At 41.1% G+C, this 19774-nt stretch overlaps 1 protein-coding gene across 1 annotated transcript; it reads right to left on the bottom strand.

The window, feature by feature from the left end:
- Positions 1 to 3933: 3933 nt before the first annotated feature.
- On the bottom strand, positions 3934 to 13969 carry slc6a4b (solute carrier family 6 member 4b). The gene is made up of 13 exons (XM_030415997.1): positions 13692 to 13969; positions 12609 to 12743; positions 12309 to 12528; positions 12025 to 12163; positions 11767 to 11901; positions 10442 to 10545; positions 8699 to 8826; positions 8506 to 8618; positions 8252 to 8383; positions 8043 to 8142; positions 7841 to 7941; positions 5844 to 6011; positions 3934 to 5752 (listed from the first exon to the last, which is right to left on the bottom strand). The coding sequence occupies exons 1-13, from the start codon at positions 13915 to 13917 to the stop codon at positions 5672 to 5674; spliced, it is 1782 nt and encodes a 593-aa protein (XP_030271857.1). The 5' UTR covers positions 13918 to 13969; the 3' UTR covers positions 3934 to 5671.
- Between the last annotated feature and the right edge of the window lie 5805 nt (positions 13970 to 19774).

The raw sequence follows: 19774 nt of genomic DNA, 5'->3' as shown, positions 1-19774 counted from the left end.
CCTGAGTGTGTCACAAATACAAAAAAACATTTGTTTTATTATTATTGGAAGTTCTATTCTTCATTAATCTTTGAATTTTTTCAGATTTGTTTGCATCTTCAGGTGGCCTGGATTAAACCAGCAGTTCAGAGTTCATTGGAATTAATTGAGTATTTAACTATATGTGTAACTCCTGGATAATGTCTCCATACTCAGGCTTTAATCAGTGACATATTGGATTATAAGTATTCTCAGGAAACTTTTCAGAAATTATTCTTAAATTAAGGCTCTGTAATGTTAAATATTCTCCTCTTTTTAAGTAAATGTTTCTCAGATGTGAATATTTGTTATGATATTTATTTATTTAAGGCCGGACAAAAGTACAATTTAACTGGGTCAGTTGAGGCAATAAAAAGTTGTGATTTTTGTGATTTTTGTATTTATTTATTTTACATCTTCTGAACCACATGATCATTAAAATAGTAGCCTGAAAAATCAGTAATGAAATAATCTTCGATTAAAACCCTATAGACAATATCAATCCACTCTTGGGGGGGTTTGCACAAGTTTGCACACACTCTCCTGTGAGTACTGAACATATTACTGCACAAAACTACAGATCATTCATTTTAACATTCTTTTATATATCACTGTTAAGTTTCTATTTTCTAATTATGCTTCTTGTCTTTATATTCTTCCACATGTTTATTGTTACGCACCGTGAAAACCTTCTTCAGCCTGATTCTGTTTCTGAATATCAAAATGTGGCGCTGGTCGTTAAATAGCTGCAACTAATGTCTTAATGTTGATGTCTTAATCTGTGGCCTTTAACGGTTGAGTCATTTAGTCTCTAAAATGTCAGGACATACAGGAAGATGCTCGTCATGTTTCTCCCAAACGGATTATTTTGTCCCACCAGCAGCTGAAAACCAAAAGAAATCAGTTTGCTATTTTTTTTAAGTTCAGTTTTTATTAAAAAGGGACAGTGCGGATAAATAAAACACATGGTAGGACATGAATACAAATGCCAGAATTAGCCAAAAGCCTGTTTTTTCATTGTCAAGGTCTAATAAAACAACAAAGTATGGAGAAAAAACAAAAAAAGAACAGGCAAAGGCAAAATAACCCAGGGGAGAAAAGATATAACACATGCAGTTCACAATATTAAATACACAAAACAGTTGTTTACTACAATAAAAGACATTTTATTGTAGCTTCCAAAATGACACTGCAAACAAGAAAGATGGATTATTATAACTACTGTGAAAAAAAAGAAAACAGTGAATTTCACATTTTCACTCAACATTTTTGCCAAAGAAATGACTTACATGATAATTCGACCATCAGCATAGTTGTCAGTTATTTTTCTGACGATCAGCTTCTGTTGAATTATTTAATCTGTTGCAGTAAAGCCGCTGTTAATCTTAATTGTGACCGTCTTTCTGCAGCCCTGCCTGCATCAGAGCACTGGAACTTCCAGGTGTTTCCTGCAGTTTCCAGCCTGTACAAACACAATATGCATGTTAAAAAAAATATATATATATTCTCCTCTCTTACTGGAAACCATCAAACAAGTGTCAGGCTTCCATCACATTTTCCCATTTCTGAAATGTCAAAGAGCAATGAAGAATAGACATAAAGGTCAAGCTCCTTGGGGTTATATCCTTATATAATTACTCTGCATGACTGATGTATATGGCCTTTACCTCCGTCCTCTATAGAACTTAAGAGCGCACCACCATTACAAACACTTATTGCTCTTAATTATATGCCAGAGAAGCTTAATGAGCGTTAGGAAATGTCCCTCACGGCGGCCTGAAATTAAAACTGGAGGCTTCCTGGACGAATTCATCACAACAAGAAAACCTTTAATCACAGCATGAGCTCAAAGATCCTGTTTCAATCTCACCAAATTAACTCGAATTAAACAGATTTTATTGCCTACTCGCACATGATGCGGGATTTGTTAGTTATAAACTTGTTAAAGCGTGATTCTGTGATTTCTTCCGTCCCTGTGGATTCATGCCAGCAGATGTGACGGAGCGTTACGTAATCACAGTGTGCGCGTGTCACGTCATTACATCATGTCACACAAAATGTTACGCGCTGTTACGTCTTCGCATGTAGATGACACTGAACTCAAAGGCAGCAGAAGAGTCAGCTGGAGTTATCGATCAGTCGAAAACATCTTGAAGTCTGCGGTCTAACTGCTGCTGCAGACGTGTTTGACGTGAAGGAAAGAAAACTGTGCATGTGTTAAAATGATGGCGTGATGCATTTTATATTTCTGTTAAGACGACAGCTGAGTTTCACATTCTCTAACCGACTGGATGAAGACAGAGAAGTCTTGAAGTGTGAGTTTCCGCTGCCACCTCTCTGTGTGGAGAGTCTGAAGAGCTTTCTGGGGATTTCATCACCTTCTATGCTTCTTGCACATTTGGTCAGTGAAGAAGACTAAATCTGACCATAACCCAACACATGCAGGGGGTCTGAGGCTCATCTTTGAATAATCAGATATCGATAAATTGGTTCATTCTCATCTCTTTTAACACAAATATAACATAAATTGTCTTGATGCTGATCAAGTCAAGCTGGCAGGCAAGCCTTCTTTTAAATACTAATAATAATTATAATAAAACATTTCATTTCATAGAGTTTTTCATGAGACTCAATGTGAACACAAAAGCAACACACTATAAGAATATCTAAAAACATACTTACTCTTCACTTTTTTTATAGAAATGTTCCAGAATAACAGAGTCAGCTGTGCAAATGACTGAAGACCTGTAATAAATAATAATAATAAGATTTTTATTCTCTTGTTTTTCTACTTGTTTTTCTTACATTTAATTTTGGAAACTTTATAAATAAGCGGTAACCTGCTGCCATATTCCGTAAAATCACGACAAGAAACTGTCATTCTACGATAATACACTTTAATCCAAAGATAAACAACAATAGATGAACTGTAAAATAACAGTGAAATGCTGTTTTGCAGTATTCTAGTGTTATTCTACAGTGGATCTCTTTACAGTGCACCTGTCTGCTTATGTTTTATCTATAAACATTGATTTTTATACTATATGTGGTCTAATATACCAAAACATATTTAAGATGTTACAGATGCTACAAAGGTATTTTGTCTGGCAGCTTCTGCACAAACTGACACCTGAGTTTGATACAGAGGGTCGAAGACAAACGTATAATATTCACGTCCTCCTTTGCGTTCAGACTTCCTTGTAAAATTCCTCTTTGTGTTGTTTCCCCCTGTCAGCACTTCTTCTACACCTTCCCTGCTGCATTGTGTCAGGAATAATGGATGCGCGGCAACAGTGCCAGCAAGAACGTATACGTAGCAGTCTGTGTGGTCCTTAATGTACTGTTTGTGGAGCTTTTCATGTGCAGCAGAGAAGACACCGTCTATTTAGCAGAGTCTCTTTTATGTGTCTCCGGCGCTCTCGGCCCCAGTTCTCTACTTCAATGACACAAAAGGCGCTTTGATGTGCAACGTCCATCAACCAGCAGCTCGATGAGGGAATCACACGTTCCCAAAAACACTTCTTACTCTCATATACGTTCATACCTGTCGTCCTTGAAGAGGTTCTGTCTTAAAAATGAGTTGAATAAGTGAAGATCTGAAGGAGCGCTGTTAGTAGGAACATCATCTTCTGTGTGTGTGTGTGTGTGTGTGTGTGTGTGTGTGCAGCATTTGAAGGATAAAGGCTGTTCTATTCCCTTGTATGTTGATGGATTCTGGTTATTGCAAATTAGCTTGTTAATTAGAATATCTAATAGAGGTGAGCAGCAACAGCCAGCAGCCATAACAAAGACACAAACATCACCGTATAGAGATTTAAAGGAACAAATCTCCAAATAATTACGACGTGATGTTTGTTTTGTTTTTTTGTTTTAACCTCCAGGAATGAAAAGAAGCACAAAAGATGAAATACGTAATGTGTACTATAATACATTTATACACATCTGGCTAGTACAGGAAATAAAGGTTTAAAAAGGAATGTAGATCACACAACAATCGTCACCTTGCTCATCACAATTAAATCTCTTGACATAAAGTTATAAAGCGCTTTTCTCTTCTTCTTCTTTTTTTTTTTAGATAACACATTTGGTAAAGACACGAGTGGTATAATGCTGTGTGTGTCTGCACGGAAAAGAAATTGAACAGTCTTAGAATTTAGAAAGTGAAAACATTGGAGAGGCACAATATCAATACAACCTTTACAATTTTTTTTTTTTTTGTACAAACAGTGTTAATATTTAGGCAGATTAAGGCAAAACAGGCTATCTGGAACTGAATTAAGCCGTCAGACGAAGACCAAAGAGTCCATTTTTAATGTAACGAGCAGATTAACTACAAAGTATACAGGCTACGATAGTAAAAACAATACAAGAGAGTCTTTTTTTTCTGGAAACGTGCAATGAACTGATGTGGTCTTTGTCTGAGCGTCTCACTCGTCTCCTTTACAAACACTTGTGGGGGGAAAAAAACAGCATTTCTTTAGCAGATAGATCGAGCAGCTGGCATGAAATCCTATACAAGCACTTTGTTACAGTACAGAAATACTCCATAAATATTCAAATACAGCATCGACAAAAAAAAAAAAGAAAGAAAGGGACTTTTATTTACTGTCAGTTCAGTTCACCCAGAAATGAAAATGAAGTCATTAGAGTCTGATGTGCTGATAGAATATCGGGCAACATTTCTGGGGCTTCACGGCGAAAAACAACAGTGAAGCATTTTCCTGAACAACTTCAAAACAAGAGTCGACCCAAATCTGAGTCTTTACTACGAGATTTTGTAAGACTAAAGTTACACCCTCGACCTGGGTCAAGATCGAGCACCCACTTCTGACAGGATGAGCTTTTAGCTCAGAAGCTACAGTGACGTTTTCTGCTTCATAAACGGTGTAAAAAAATGTCTTTTCAAATCATTTTTGGGATCTCAGGTATTGGATTACGCCGGACGAGCTGTGTGGAGCCATTCTGTGTTTTCTTTAGTTGTTTTTTAAGATGCAAAGCTGGTACAACTGGTGGAAAACATTAGCCTTTAGTCCACTGAATGGATAAAAAGCAAGCTGAATAAAGCTTTATTATTATTATTGTTACAAGAAGATACATGCAAAACACTGCTGCCATTATTAATTCAAGAGGGGAAAAACTGTGTCAACCTCACTGATGCTCCAAGCGCTTTGTTAGTGTTTTCCACTGTTGCTATAAGCTGATGTTATCTAACCGTTACACACCACAGAAACTACCAAACCCAACAAGAGAAAACGGCGCCATGCGATAGCTGCTGAGCGTTTTTTTATTTTCCTTGGCATGTGTTCCCTATGATATGCAGACAGCAGATTAATGGGGGGGAAGCAGACATTATATGAATATGACTCTTGTAGCAGGTGATGCATGTAGATGTGAATACACGCAGCACATGCAGAAAAAGGTTGTATTGCTCTCTCAGCTCCTCTTGTAATTACAAATTTAGCAGCATTTTTCCTTTTTTCTTTTACCGAGTTTACATGTTCAACATCAGGTAACAGTCATGATGTCAGAGAAAGTTCAGGTTTGCTCACAAATAACTTAAAACTGTGGATTGAATTCAAAAAACAAAAAAAAAACAAAAGAAAAAACTACAAGCAAGGGATATTTTATCATGTGGCAGCGAGGTTGTTTCTTCCTACGGCACGGCGGCCATGTTGAGGCTGTCGCCGTGGATGTCCGGTATGGTCCTCTCTGGCCTGAGACACACCGCCAACCTCTGCGGGAAACAAGGAGGAAGAGTTACAGAAGAAGGTGTCGAAAGAAGTGTGATGTTTTTCAATTCACCGTCTCACTTTTCGTCTGCTGACCTGTTTGAGAGATCCGGGAGTCCACACCAGCTTGTAGACCATGTAGATGGGGATCCACATGAAGGACGAGAAGCCGATGATGTATCCCACTGTGATGCTCCAGTCGGGGTACTTATAGTCGAACAGCGTGAGGGGTGGCGCTTTCAGGAAGGAGCTGACTATGATATACTGAGAACAGCGGGGAGACGTTAGGAGTCCCATATTTAAAACATTTCCATATATGTTAATGTAACTTTTGTGTGGCTGCATAAGAGGTAATACTGGGAAGAGGGTGATAGAAAGAAGAGAAAGGAATATATAAAGGAAGATGTAATAAGTGCGATACCGCAAAATGTCAGCAGGAAGACGATCAGAGAGACGGACACAAAACAGGAAACAAGGATATCAAACTGTCAGGGGGCCATCAAGGCCGTAACCATGGAGACCAGGTCTCAGGGAGTACCACTGCTTACTGTATGTGAAAACAGTGGTATAAAATATATCTGATAATCCACCTCCACTGATGTCACTCAGTGGCTAAACTGCTTTGTGGGCAGTGGTGTGCACAAGGGGGAGTCGCCCCCCCCTTGTGGCCCAATTGTTGAAAAACGCGCGCTAAAGTGCCCTCTTGGGAACCAAAACGTGTGCTAAAGTGCCCTCTTGGGAGTCAAAAAAGCGTGCCAAAGTGCCCTCTTGGTTGGTAAAACACACTAAACTGCCCCCTTGGCTGGTTAAAACACGCGCCAAAGTGCCCTCTTGGTTGGCAAAACACACTAAACTGCCCCCTTGGCTGGTTAAAACATGATAAACTGCCCTCTTGGGAGCCAAAACGCGCGCTAAAGTGCCCTCTTGGGAGCCAAAATGCGCGCTAAAGTGCCCTTCTTTTTGCCCCTGCCCTTCAAAAAGTCTGTGCACGCCACTGATTGTGGGTAATGTAGGCACCGGGTTTTGAAAAGCAGTCCACTGGTCTGCATCGCACTCCTATAACAAGTTTGGACTCATTATGGACAAATTATAGAAATCAATCAAAACCTGGTGCCTACATTACCCACAATGCAACTCAGCCTTTTACTAGGCTTTCACATATGCTATAGTGCTTCTCAAGACCAGTAAACACAGTTAAAAGTCTGGAATTGGTGAGTTTACCCTTTAAGGGAAGTGTTATTGTTACTAGGGTGTTACATTAATAGACGTCCCATCAACAGCTGATGAGAACATTACAGGAATGTTTGGGCTGCTAGCTAGCTAGCTAACGTGTCTGACAAGAATTTAGTAACATTGTAAGTCGATAACGTTCATAAGTTTATTATATGCACATAGAAGAAAAGGTTGTTTGGGCATTTTGTTGAAAGTAACTAAATATAATATGTAATAAATTGCATTTTGAAAGCAATTTCCCCAACACTGACTATAACTGTTAGTCCTAATAATGGTACTTTTGGACCTTGGTCGATGTTTGTGGACGTTAGCTTCTGTTGCTCTCTGTTAGCGGAGCAGAGAGGAACTGAGATGAGGCACACAAAACGTGCATAAAGTTAAATCCTTTGGACTGTCTTGGTAAATCCAGTTTGAGTCCTTCACAAAGAAATCCACAGTCCAGCATCATCACACAACTGAAACAAATCCTCCACAGGTTTGTTCAGGCAGCAGAGAGAGACGTCACGCTACAGTCCACTCACATGTGGCCAATAGAAATAGTGATTCACATATGTAGATGCAGCAAATTGTTACAGAGCGCTTCTTTCTGTTTAGTCATGATTATAATTACATTACTTTATAATCACATTAATTATTCTAATTATAGCTGAGGGAAAACGTCAGGCGCACAAGTGTTTTGCAGCATGCATGCTTCAGAAAAAAGCCTGGTCTGTTATGTGACCGCTGCCACTACAGCCCATTGATCTCTAGATGACTTGGTGATTATTTGGTCCTTTTAAAGGACTTGTAAAACTGAAAGTAAAATGTAGACGTTCATATCTACCTGTTGTTACTGCACCTCAGAGTATTTTATATCTTACCGCTAGAAATGCTGGACTGATGGCAACCCAGCACACCCTCCAGAACAGTCCTGGAGCTTTTCCCAGCATGGCCTGGACATCATTGCTAAACCTGTTGATACCTGAAAGCAAGAGATTAAACATGAGACGCTTATAGTAACAATATATCTTAAGCTAAGGGTCGTCAGTTTGAATTGTTAATCAATAATTATCTCTTGTTTACCGTAGAACCAGGAAACCGCGATGGCCTCGAGGAAACCCACGGCTATGATGGAGCACCCGACTCCAAACTCCTCCAGCAGCTTCACTACATAGGCACCACCCTGTTAAAAACATGTCAGGCTCACTGATAACACCACCCGCCATCGCCACAAATGCGAAAGAAGATCATTGTTGGAACTAATTCTCTAATTCAAAGTGAGGAAAACTTACATTTGTGAGGGTGCTGAGAGAGCCCAAGAAGCAGACAATTACCAAACCCAGCACAAAAAGTTCACGCCTGTGAGATAATTGATCCGGATATTCGTCCAGCACAGCGGTGATGATCGCCTCCAGCCCGCCAAACTGAAACACGCAGAGAAAATGTCAGATCTGCAGTATTATAACTTGCAGATCGAAGGAATTAGACTGAATAAACGCTGGATATGTTGTATTTGATCATGAGAGACTTGTCTAGAATAAAGTACCGTGGAGTCCAGTCCCAGCGTGATCATCATCACAAAAAAGATGATTGCGAAGAAGGTGGAGCCCATCATGTTCGCGATGGCCTCTGGGTACGTGATGAAGAGTAAACTTGGTCCTGAACACATGAGGACATTGATTATGAAGAGAACAAGGTGATTTTAACAATGATTTTAAATGTGGAAGTCGTTCTCCGACCTTTATCTCTGGCTACATCCTCAACCTCCACCTTCCTCATCTCTGCCATGTAGCCCAGAACTGTGAAGATGACGAAGCCCGACACGAAGCTGGTCAGACAGTTCACTAAACTGGTCACTATGGCGTCACTGTCGAGGAAGAAATCAAACACACCCAACACAAGTCAGTGAGCTTTAAAACCGAGGGTTTTCATTCCAAAGAAGAGCTGTTTGTTTGTTCATTCATTCTCTCTCAGTCACTCCGAGCTCACAACCATTGTGCAACGATACTAATGAGGAATCCAAATCCTCTATTCCCTGAAAGGCCCATCAGAATTCATCCTAATTGGTTTTAAATACATTCACACCTGTTTTAACAACTCACACAAATTCTCAGAAATGACCTGCAACACTGTCATTTCTTCCTGTGAAAGTTCACAACAATAGTTACTGGAAAAATCTTGTATGACGGCACATCAGTTGAAATTATGTACATTCTCAGCCGTCAGGAATAGTCGGACCTTGTCGACATTTTTTTTTTTAAGGTGGAGCCCGTCGATGACGGAAATCACTCTGATTGGCTGTTCAGCTGAGCGAATCAGTGCACGAGAAAAGAAACGTAAAAAGACGTAAAAAAACAAGTATTTACGTTAAGTATATACGTTGATTTGAGTTAATAAATTACTTAAATCGTTACACACTGTCCCTTTAATGGCGCTAAAAACACTGCAACCACATCTGTATCTGCAGTTCTGTGTCTTCCGGTTTCCCCGGCTGAGACGTGATGTGAGGCGACACAACAGTCAGCTTCATCGCTGTTTGCTCTTTAATGTCGGTTTGGTGTATCTGGAAATGTGGAAATACTACATTTTACAGTGTATCTCAAAGAAATCTAACGTTTTGAGCCAGAAAAAGCAGTTTCTCAAGTGCGTTTTATTGAATTTTTTACCTTTTCTAACGTAATGGGAAGAACATTCACTGGTTAAGATAAATAAATGAAAACATCCCTATCATTGCACAAAATTTATGGACTGGATTTCCACCAAAAAAAGATGGAGGACGGGTCTCGGACCAGAACACCTCATTAACCTTTGGCGTTGATGCAGAAAAAGGGGACGGATCCAAGACTTCCTTCTCTCTTTCTTTACCGTTGTGAGACAGATAGGGTGTTTGTCGACATTTTGGTTCATTTGCGTGAATAGCGCCTTGATCTTGACATATTTAGGTAGCTGGCATCTACGACTGTTGGGTCTTGGCGGAGGTATGCACTCTACTGAGTGCCAGTCTAGTTTTTAAATGTGTTTGTGATATTTATTTTTAATGGATCTCAGAGACAACAAACAGCAGCATCTAGGGTCATTCATTATCTGTGTCTTTACTACTGTTTCCTCACACACTCCGCTCTGCTAATCACATCAGTCACACACACACACACACACACACACACACACACACAGTATTAGTCACAGTTTTATTCCTCCTGTGCACAGCTTGGCCTTCTTACCCACAGTGTAGTATTCACAACACATCACTGTCCCGACTGAACCATCCTCCTTAATTTATAAGCCATAAATCTCACGTCTGCTCTGAGAGTTTCGACCGCACCAAAGTCATTAAACTCAACAGGAGGTGTGATTTCTTATGATGTACAGATTGCGAGAGCGCTTTTTAGGCCTTTTATCCGGAACCGTCGGACTTGATTCATGAAGCCGGCGTTCGAGCCACAGATGTGGGTTCGCATGACTCGGTGTGGCTCGGTTCTTACCGGTAGCAGTTATTTGTGAAAGGGTTGTAGCTGGAGAGAGCCAGGAGCACCCCGAACCCAGGCCCCAGAGAGAAGAAGATCTGAGCTGCAGCATCCACCCACACCTGGACGAGTCAGAGAGAGACGGACAGAAATAGACATTAAACGATCCAGGACCATCAGCTTTACCACTTCTGGGATGCTTTTACCTGCTGTTGTGCATTTTAAAGCAAACAAACACAGTATTCCTAACACAGATTCGATTCGTGTTGTGCCTCTCTATTCATCTAAAATATTTGTATTCTCTTGTTCTCGTTCTGATTCCTCAGTATTTGATTTTTTTTTTTTTTCCGAGCAGGGAGCTGTTGTGTCAGTCGCACAGAGACCCGGCCGGCAGACAGCTGTACACAGGGAGATCTGAAGAGGAGCTTCCATTCGGCATTAAAAAGAAGAGGGCAGCGTTGGATATCGGTGAGTGAGACAGGAAGAGGGGGCCTTTGTTAATGGGCAGAAAATCTAAACCAATTATGCATCTTATTATCCTGCTCTGTGGCTTATTTATGCATCTCATTTCATCTCATCCATATTCCCCCTCCGAGCGAAAGCACTCACACGTGTTTAGCAAACAACCGCGGCGAGCTGGAAGAGGGAGGTGAGGACGATTCGTTGATCTTAAATAAATATAGGCAGATTGTCAAGAGCCAAAAGGGCAGAGAAATGAATGGAGGTGTATATTAAACTACTCCCGCGCGCAGGGAAGATCCTGATCTCATCAGGCAGGAACCTGAAGTGTTGGCAGGATGGTGGATATTAGTCGTATCCTCTGGTGTTGTGCAGAGTTTGAGTTCAGTTCAAACATAATTTGATAGAGTTTATCATTCAATTTGCATTTTGCATGACTAAACAGAAGAGATATGAAGAGAAACACCTGCAAAAAAAAAACCATGAAACAAAAAGACGGCTCACAGACTTCAGACTTTAAACCTGCTCTCGTTTCATGTTTTGCTGATATTCGACTCGGCGCTTGTGCTTTTTTTGTGCCAGGAACTGGTCAAATTAGACACAACACTAACAAAGAACAGAAGAATTACTCTTTTGTAAATTGACAAGCAACTCCCAACACCTGTTAACTTCTATCTGAACTGTATGTGCATGCAACTATTTAAGCTTTTTGTCACAAATTCTTCTTTCCTTTGCTTATTTTCTTTGCAAATGATTGCTCAACACACCTTTTGCCTACTGAACAGTGGACCAACGGCTCTGCAATGAAACCCTGGCATTTAAATTCAAATAAAATAAGATTCTCAAGGGGAACGAACATTGGATTCATTTATTTTACAACTCACACTGGTCTCCAGCAGCTTCCCCCACTGAGGCTTCAGGTAAAACACCACACCTCTCCAGGCTCCCGGCAGAGTGGCGCCTCGGATCAGGAGGATGAAAAGCACGATGTAGGGCAACGTGGCGGTCACCCACACGACCTGGTGCGGAAGAAAAGGGCTCAATCAGAGAAAGAGAAACAGGAAGACGGTGGAAACTAGAGATTAAAGTAGACTAGAGTATATAAAATACACAGTGAATCCTCTTTATTGTGAATGTGTCACCTTCCCAGAAGTCTTCACGCCCTTCCAGAGGCTGAAGTACACGATGGTGAAAATGAGAAAGAGGCAGAGCATCAGCTGCCAGCGAACTCCCCCGACGTTTCTCAGCCCCGACGCCTTGTGGATCTCCAGAACGTTCCTCCTGTGATGATGGGAAAAAAAAAAAAACAACTCATAAATCATCACGTCTCCCCGTGGACATCAATAGCCTTCTATATTTGTGTAGAGTATCACTGTAAAGCTATTTATATATGTGGTTTCTGTAACTCACACTTACATGCACTTACGTGTAAAATTCCTCTGCCGGAGACCTGGAGGAATTCGTCCAGGTGACGTTGTCTACGCCAAAATAGTTGGTGCAGTCGGGGGTATTCCACACGTTGTCGCAGTTTGTCCACGGCAGGATGGTGGAGAAGGAGGAGTAGAAGTAGAAGAGGGCCCAGGCGATGATGGTGTTGTAGTAGAAGGACACATACAGAGCGATGATGCAGATGGCGTATCCTATACCTGAGAACAAGAAGAGAAACAGAGTGAAAAAAACCAGCTGTGAACTTGATTTTTAATCTGAATCTCTGCGAGGGCCTCACCTTTGAAAATGGGGCAGATGTGCTTCCATATGGATATGGCTCCGGTTCTGTGGTACTGCCCCAGCGCCAGCTCCATGTAGAAGAGCGGCACGCCACCAAAGATGGCCATCAAAATGTAGGGAATGAGGAAAGCACCTGCAACCGGGGCACAAGAGGGGAGACTAAGGTCACGGTGCATGTTGGTGCCGTCTCGTGTGCCAAGACAAATGGAGGACGATCATTAAATCTAGAATAATGAATTCAGAGGGCGTTGAAATATGTAAACTCTGTCTCTTTCTGAGATTTCTCCCATTTTTTTCAGCTGCTAAAAGGTTTTTTTTTTTCTTTTTCTGGGAGGTTTTCCTGATGGAAGCGAGGATCTGAGGACAGAGGAGGTCGTTCACTGAGCCCACTGAGGTGATTTCAGGATATAAAAAATAAAACTGACTCTAAAATCTGAATCAAAACAAGACATTTTAATGAAAATGTACATCAAGAATCAAAATTTGTGTTTGATCAAATCATGGACATGAACACATCTTGCAAGCTAAATAAAAAAATACATATATATCATGATTTTCTATCTACTTTAAGCCTTTTTTTTCCTTTTAAGTTTTGTCATGATGCATTTTTATGTCTTTTGTGCATTGCCATGTTAAAAAGTGTTAATAAATAAACTTGCCTTGCGACCCAGGTGGCTGCTGTGCTAAATCCTCCCTCACTGATGTTAAATTATCGAGTAAAGCGCAAAATATACGTGTAGAAATGTTTAAAAATATACAAATTAACCTGAAAATTTGACATTTTTTGACATGAAACACTTTTTTCTCATGCTCTTGTGTTGCAAAAAAATACTGATTAATTTTAAGCAGAGACAAATCGATACAGACGATGTGAGAGGAGACGTGTTCAAACTTTGGACTCCAGATGCGCACTTCAGCACCATGGACAGCTTCTGCTGCCAGATGCGCTCCAGCCTGAATCATCTGAAGCCATTTACTGGATCTAAATCTGACATTTAATCGATTTGAAGTCTTTAAAAGTGTGTGTGTGTCTGTAATTTAAAGTTATAAAAGCTGGTTTTGAGAACCTCTCCCCACTTACCGCCCCCGTTCTGGTAACATATGTAGGGAAACCTCCAAACATTTCCCAGGTCCACCGCAAAGCCGACGACAGAGAGGAGGAAATCCATCTTTTTGCTCCATTTGTCCCTGGAGTCCGTCTGCGTGATGACCGGCACCGGGACCGCGCTGTTGGGGCTGTAGCCGGGGTTCGGGGAGCCGTGGTGGGTCAGACTGCCGGCCATGACTGCTGAGTCCTGTCGGGGCATCGGACTGTGAAAAGTCAGCCAGAGGAGCAGAGAGGAGGATGTTCCTCCTGGACCGATGACAGGGCCGAGTGGGAGGAGCGGCGGGAGCTGCAGGGACACTTGGGGATACCTGATCACACAGGTCGTCTCCTCACAGCAGCTCTGACCAACTCTCAACTGAAAACTGCTCATCTTTGATGCTTTCTGTCAGCTTGGGCCACTTAAAGCCGCATTTAAAGGTGCGATATGTGCAGATTTTACTTTTAAACATTCAAGAATGTAAACAGAATGAGGAGAATTAAATGTTTGGAGCTCATGTGAAAGATGTATGTGTGTTGTGTTGCAGAGATGTCTAAGAGTTATTCAGTGGCGTGCACAGTCTTTTTGAAGGGCAGGGGTGAAAAGAAGGGCACTTTAGCATGCGTTTTGGCTCCTAAGAGGGCACTTTAGCATGCGTTTTGGCTCCTAAGAGGGCACTTTAGCACGTGTTTTGGCTCCCAAGAGGGCAGTTTATCATGTTTTAACCAGCCAAGAGGGCACTTTAGTGTGCGTTTTGGCCCCCAAAAGGGCACTTCAGTGCACGTTTTTCAACAATTGGGCCAGGAGGAGGGGGCAACCCCCCCTGCACACCACTGGAGTTATTAGCCTGCTGACCTGCGACCTGTTGTGCATTACCGCTCTTCACCACAAGAGGCGCTGGTCCGATAGTTCTGCAGTCTAAGAAACAAAGTAAACTCACAAAATGTCAAGTAAGAAGGAATGTATTTGATTTATTTATCACTACGGCTGCACGATGAGGTCAAAAAGTGACATCGCATTTATTTTTTGATAGATATTGTGATTATGATATAATTCACGATTATTACTGATGATTAAAGTTTTACATCACAATTTTCATTGTTATTGAAAACTAGTAAAACCGTGATGCTGCCAAACAAACATGTTTGTAGACCAGAGCGTCTCTGCAGCACTACAACATGTCATTTAAAGTGAAACTCTCGCCAAAATGCAACCTAGGCTTTTTTGTGAATGTACTCGAGTCAAACCTTCGTGTAAAAGCATAATTACGACGAAAGAGGCACTTTCAAGATATACTGTATTTTTGTTTTCGGGTCAAACTCATTTTCACTGGGAGTGCTACGGGCACTTTTACGATAGCATTAATATCTCTGTTTTTAAAACACTAAGAAGTCTCGACACAACATGAAACTTTGCTCGTAGTATCACCAGGGTCTCTACACATGAACACGAGCATTGAGAACATTGTTTGTGTACACAGAGTTTACTAAAAAGAAGGTTTTTGAACAACTCACGTTAGCAGTAGCCTGTTCCGCTCGCCGCCGTCCTGCCAGTGGAGAAGTGTCGATCTCAGAATGTGACGTAACCTGGAGGACAGTTAAGGTGGAACGCTCCTAAAGCTTAGTTCCATATAAATGCAGGATAATTTGTTGTTTTGTCGTTAGCGAAAAACAATATTGACGTTGAAGTTGAAAAAGGAGCCTCATATAAGAAACAATACTAAAATAAAAAGCTGTAAAAGTCACGTGAGATCTCGCGTGGATAGTTGTTGTTGGAAGACAGTAGTTCCACCTTAACTGTCCTCCAGGTTACGTCACATTCTGAGATTGACACTTCTCGGCTGTCATGAAGGCGGCGAGCGGAACAAGCTACTGCTAACACGAGTTGTTCAAAAACCTTCTTTTTAGTAAACTCTGTGTACACAAACAATGTTCTCAATGCTCGTGTTCATGTGTAGAGACCCTGGTGATACTACCAGCAAAGTTTCATGTTGTGTCGAGACTTCTTACTGTTTTAAAAATAGAGATTTTGATGCTATTGTAAAAGTGCCCGTAGCACTCCCATTGAAAATGAGTTTGACCCGAAAACAAAAATACGGTAAATCTTAAAAGTGCCTCTTTCGACATATTTATGCTTTTACACAAAGGTTTGACTCATAAACATTCACACAAAAAAAACATAGGTTGCATTTTGGCGAGAGTTTCACTTTAACACTGTTTTGTAACTTAATTGATTACTTATTAATAACTTGAGATTTGGATATTTCACTTCGTCTTGTTGCGATTTCGATTATTATCATATAATAGTGCAGCACTACTGATCACATTCACAGTCTGATGTGTTGGTCACTGAGCAGTTTCACTTTAAGGGGTTAAAGGTCACCGACTGTCTGAAGAACCGAGGACATCTCAGTGGTGGTCATGAGCGTGGAGCAAGCCTTCCCACCCAGATTTAACCTCCCGGCCCGGGGATTCAAACCTGCAACCCAGCCATCCTTAATCTCTGTCAGGGCTCCAGACTGACACGTCACACTGGTTGCACTGGTGCGTCAACATTTTGGTGCACCGACAAATAATTTAGGCACCCCAATAATACATTTGATTTTGGTTTCTTAACAGTAAAGGACCGTAAACAGGAATAAAAGTTCAGATAAATGCTTCTTCACGTTTAAAGTGCTTAACAAACCCAAATAAATAAATCCACCTCAAACATTACTGGGGTATTGTAAAAAACATTAATTAAACCAAAGGTAACTGTTTACACACCAACATTTTTTGTTAACTGACCTGCTGAGTTTGCATCGATGCGACTGATGAAAATGTTTCGTCTCATTTCTCAGAATTTTTGGGCACATGTGCAACAGAAATAGTTTCACCCTGAATCGCTGGATTTGTCAGAAAAACATAACCGGACACCTTCTGAATTCAAGTTTCTCTCTTTTGCTGAACAAAGACAAATTCATTGCACCTTTAATTCATATTTCACAGCAGACAGACGTGGCAGCCAGAGTTCACACGGGTCCCCGATCCCTGCAAATCACATTCACACAGTCACAGCAGCAACAGATTATTGAACTGGACTTTCCAGAACACAACAAGAGGCACTCATGGTCACTTTTCCAAGAGGTTTCGGGACGTTTTAATACGATATTTGAGTTCTGATACCATTTGGCAAAAGCTTCTACATGCCGACAAACCTCTAACAGTAAAAATATATATTTTTTTAAACCGTTATTACAGGTGATCCGTTAGCTGATGAAACTTGAACGTGGTCATTTGCTGCATCTGCATGCTGCCAAGTTTAGTTTCAGGGACTATCCACATTTTCCCAAGTCTTTATTTATAGTTTCTAAAGCACATTTCTAGCGACGGTCTGAATAAAATCATGCTAAAGCAGACACAGGTGAGTCAAAACTGTTAAAAAAGGTCAAACTAGTAAAAAGGTGAAGATCCTGTTCAAACCACAGAGCGTGCAGTTACTTCAACATTTCAAAGGTTTGATAGAGGAAGCTATAAATAGCACCTTGAGCCATCTTGGCTTCCTGATCCTGTGTTAATATAGTTTGGCGAAGACTGCAGAGTAGAATCACGGCAGCTTAACTGCCCTCGTTACGAAAAACCTGATAGAAAGACGTTATCGTAATCAAATCCAGCGCTTTTAGCAGCGAGCACTTTGAACAGGCCGCTAACTGGATCTTACAGAGAGAGCAGCGCCGGTCACACGGGCCCGGAGAGTGCAGCAAATGGAGCCACTCTGGGGAAAATGGATATGACACCGAGATACAACAGAGGTATCAGGCATCATGTGTGAAATTGTCACTTAAAAAGCCGAGCGGCAGCCAAAGTGTCTGGCCTGGTGGTCACGTGACGAGGATGAGTCACCTGAAGCTTGTTTTGTCTGAGCTGTTAGATAGATAGATAGATAGATAGATAGATGTCTCTCCTGAGAAAATAAACTTTCTGGTATCCCTGTCCACTTTGTCCAATCAGGACAGAGAAAGCTATGGCTCCTCCTCCACCCTGCGTACCCATGGCAACCTGGAGAGGAGGGCGGGGACAACGACAACGTATAAAACTTTATAAGGGGTAAAATATGCGTTATAACAGATTTCATTGTTGGGTTACACTGAAACTATTATTAATGATGTTTATCAGTAAGTGTTAATAAATCAAGTGACTATAATTACCTACATTGTCAGTGATTACTCAAAATATTCATAATATGGCATTAGCATCCATTTGTGTCCATTTTCTTGTGTAAGGTGCAAAATGTTGGGATATTTTAAGTGATCCCAAAAGTATTCAGATTACATTACATGTTAGATAGATAGATAGATAGATAGATAGATAGATAGATAGATAGATTGATGTCTCTCCTTAGAAAATAAACTTTCTGGTATCCCTGTCCACTTTGTCCAATCAGGACGGAGAAAGCTCTGGCTCCTCCTCCCCCCACCCTGTGTTTCCATGGCAACCTGGAGAGGCGGACGACAACGCTAAAAGCAGCTGTAAACAATCGTAAAGGTTTCCGAACATCAGCTGCAACTTTATAAGGTGTAGAATATGCTTTATAACAGATTTCATTGTTGGGTTACGCTGAAACTATTATTAATGAAGTTTATCAGTAAGTGTCACTAAAATAAGTGACTATAATTACCTACATTGTCAGTGATTACTCAAAATATTCGTAATATGGCATTAGCATCCATTTGTGTCCATTTTTTTGTGTAAGGTGCAAAATGTTGGGATATTTTAAGTGATCCCAAAAGTATTCAGATTACATTACATGTTAGATAGATAGATAGATAGATAGATGTCTCTCCTGAGAAAAGAAACTTTCTGGTATCCCTGTCTACTTTGTCCAATCAGGACAGAGACAATTCTGGCTCCTCCCCCACCCTGCATTCCCATGGCAACCTGGAGAGGAGGGCGGGGACGACGACAACGCTAACAGCAGCTGTAAACAATCGTAAAGTTTTCCAAACATCAGCTAAAACTTTATAAGGTGTAAAATATGCTTTATAACAGATTTCATTGTTGGGTTACGCTGAAACAAAAAACATACCATTTATTAATGATGTTTATTGTAAAGTGTCGCTAAAATAAGTAGCTATGATTACTTACATTGTCGAGAATTACTCAAAATATTCATCTAACATAAAGTTAGATAGATAGATAGATAGATAGATAGATAGATAGATAGATAGATAGATAGATAGATAGATAGATAGATAGATCGATAGATAGATAGATAGATTCAACATGTCGTCACTCTCATTGAGCGCTGAAGAACAAACAATCAGCCGGTGGAGAAGAAGGCTGCGGTCGCTGGGCGGAGGTGTGGGGGGGGCCCCTGAGGGCCAAAAAGCCTGACAACAAACCATACAGCAACTGGCCTTCTCCAACATACAACCCTGTCAATCTGCATTGGCACACATGGGCAGAAGAACATCAGACTGACAGGAGCCTCCATCGTTCGCCCTGCTGCCTGTTAGAGCACGTCGACTCCAATCACACATGGACGTGTGCATGTTGGCCTCTGCTGACAGGCAAAGCACAAATCAATACTGTTTGTTAACACAATGTTATATTGTTTAGTTTTTTCTTCTGCACCTCTGTTGTTTCCCGAGCACATAAAAAGTGAGTAAATGTAACTTTTCACGGCAAACACACGCGAGTAAATGCTGTCGTTTGTCAAAAAGGCGAGCCGGAGAGCAGCTGTGGTGTGCTGCTTCCTCAGGCAGAAGTCCTCGTATGGCATTTAACAAGACACGCTATTACCTCATATTATCTAAAAGCCACTGCGAGGTGTGAGTCACTGCAGCGAGGGAATCCTGGCTCGAAGAGGAAAACAGAGGAAAAATGAGACCAGCCGTCACAACGAGGACACTGCAGGCCAACAGACACGTAAACTGCTGTGTTTGTAACCAACATCTTTAAATTCTCAGATCCAAAAATCCAGATTTCAGTGCCTGGATAGTCAGGTGATTCGCTCTGGTGTTATCATGTAACATTTAGGATCACAGGTCTGAACATCTGATACAGATGTGGTCTGTCATCCTGTGTTATCTCTCCATCTT

Source organism: Sparus aurata, chromosome 5, assembly GCF_900880675.1.
Source record: "Sparus aurata chromosome 5, fSpaAur1.1, whole genome shotgun sequence".
Lineage (NCBI taxonomy): Eukaryota > Metazoa > Chordata > Actinopteri > Spariformes > Sparidae > Sparus > Sparus aurata.
Note: the sequence above shows the minus strand (reverse complement) of the source record. Positions and strands in the feature narration are given on the sequence as shown.

Coding starts and splice junctions, on each gene's coding strand:
- slc6a4b (XM_030415997.1), bottom strand. CDS start 13,917: ATGCCCCGACAGGACTCAGCAGTCATGGCCGGCAGTCTGACCCACCAC. Junction 8,619..8,698: donor GGATGTAGCCAGAGATAAAG/GTCGGAGAACGA, acceptor TCATGTGTTCAG/GACCAAGTTTACTCTTCATC. Junction 6,012..7,840: donor TCAGTCCAGCATTTCTAGCG/GTAAGATATAAA, acceptor CGCTGTTCTCAG/TATATCATAGTCAGCTCCTT.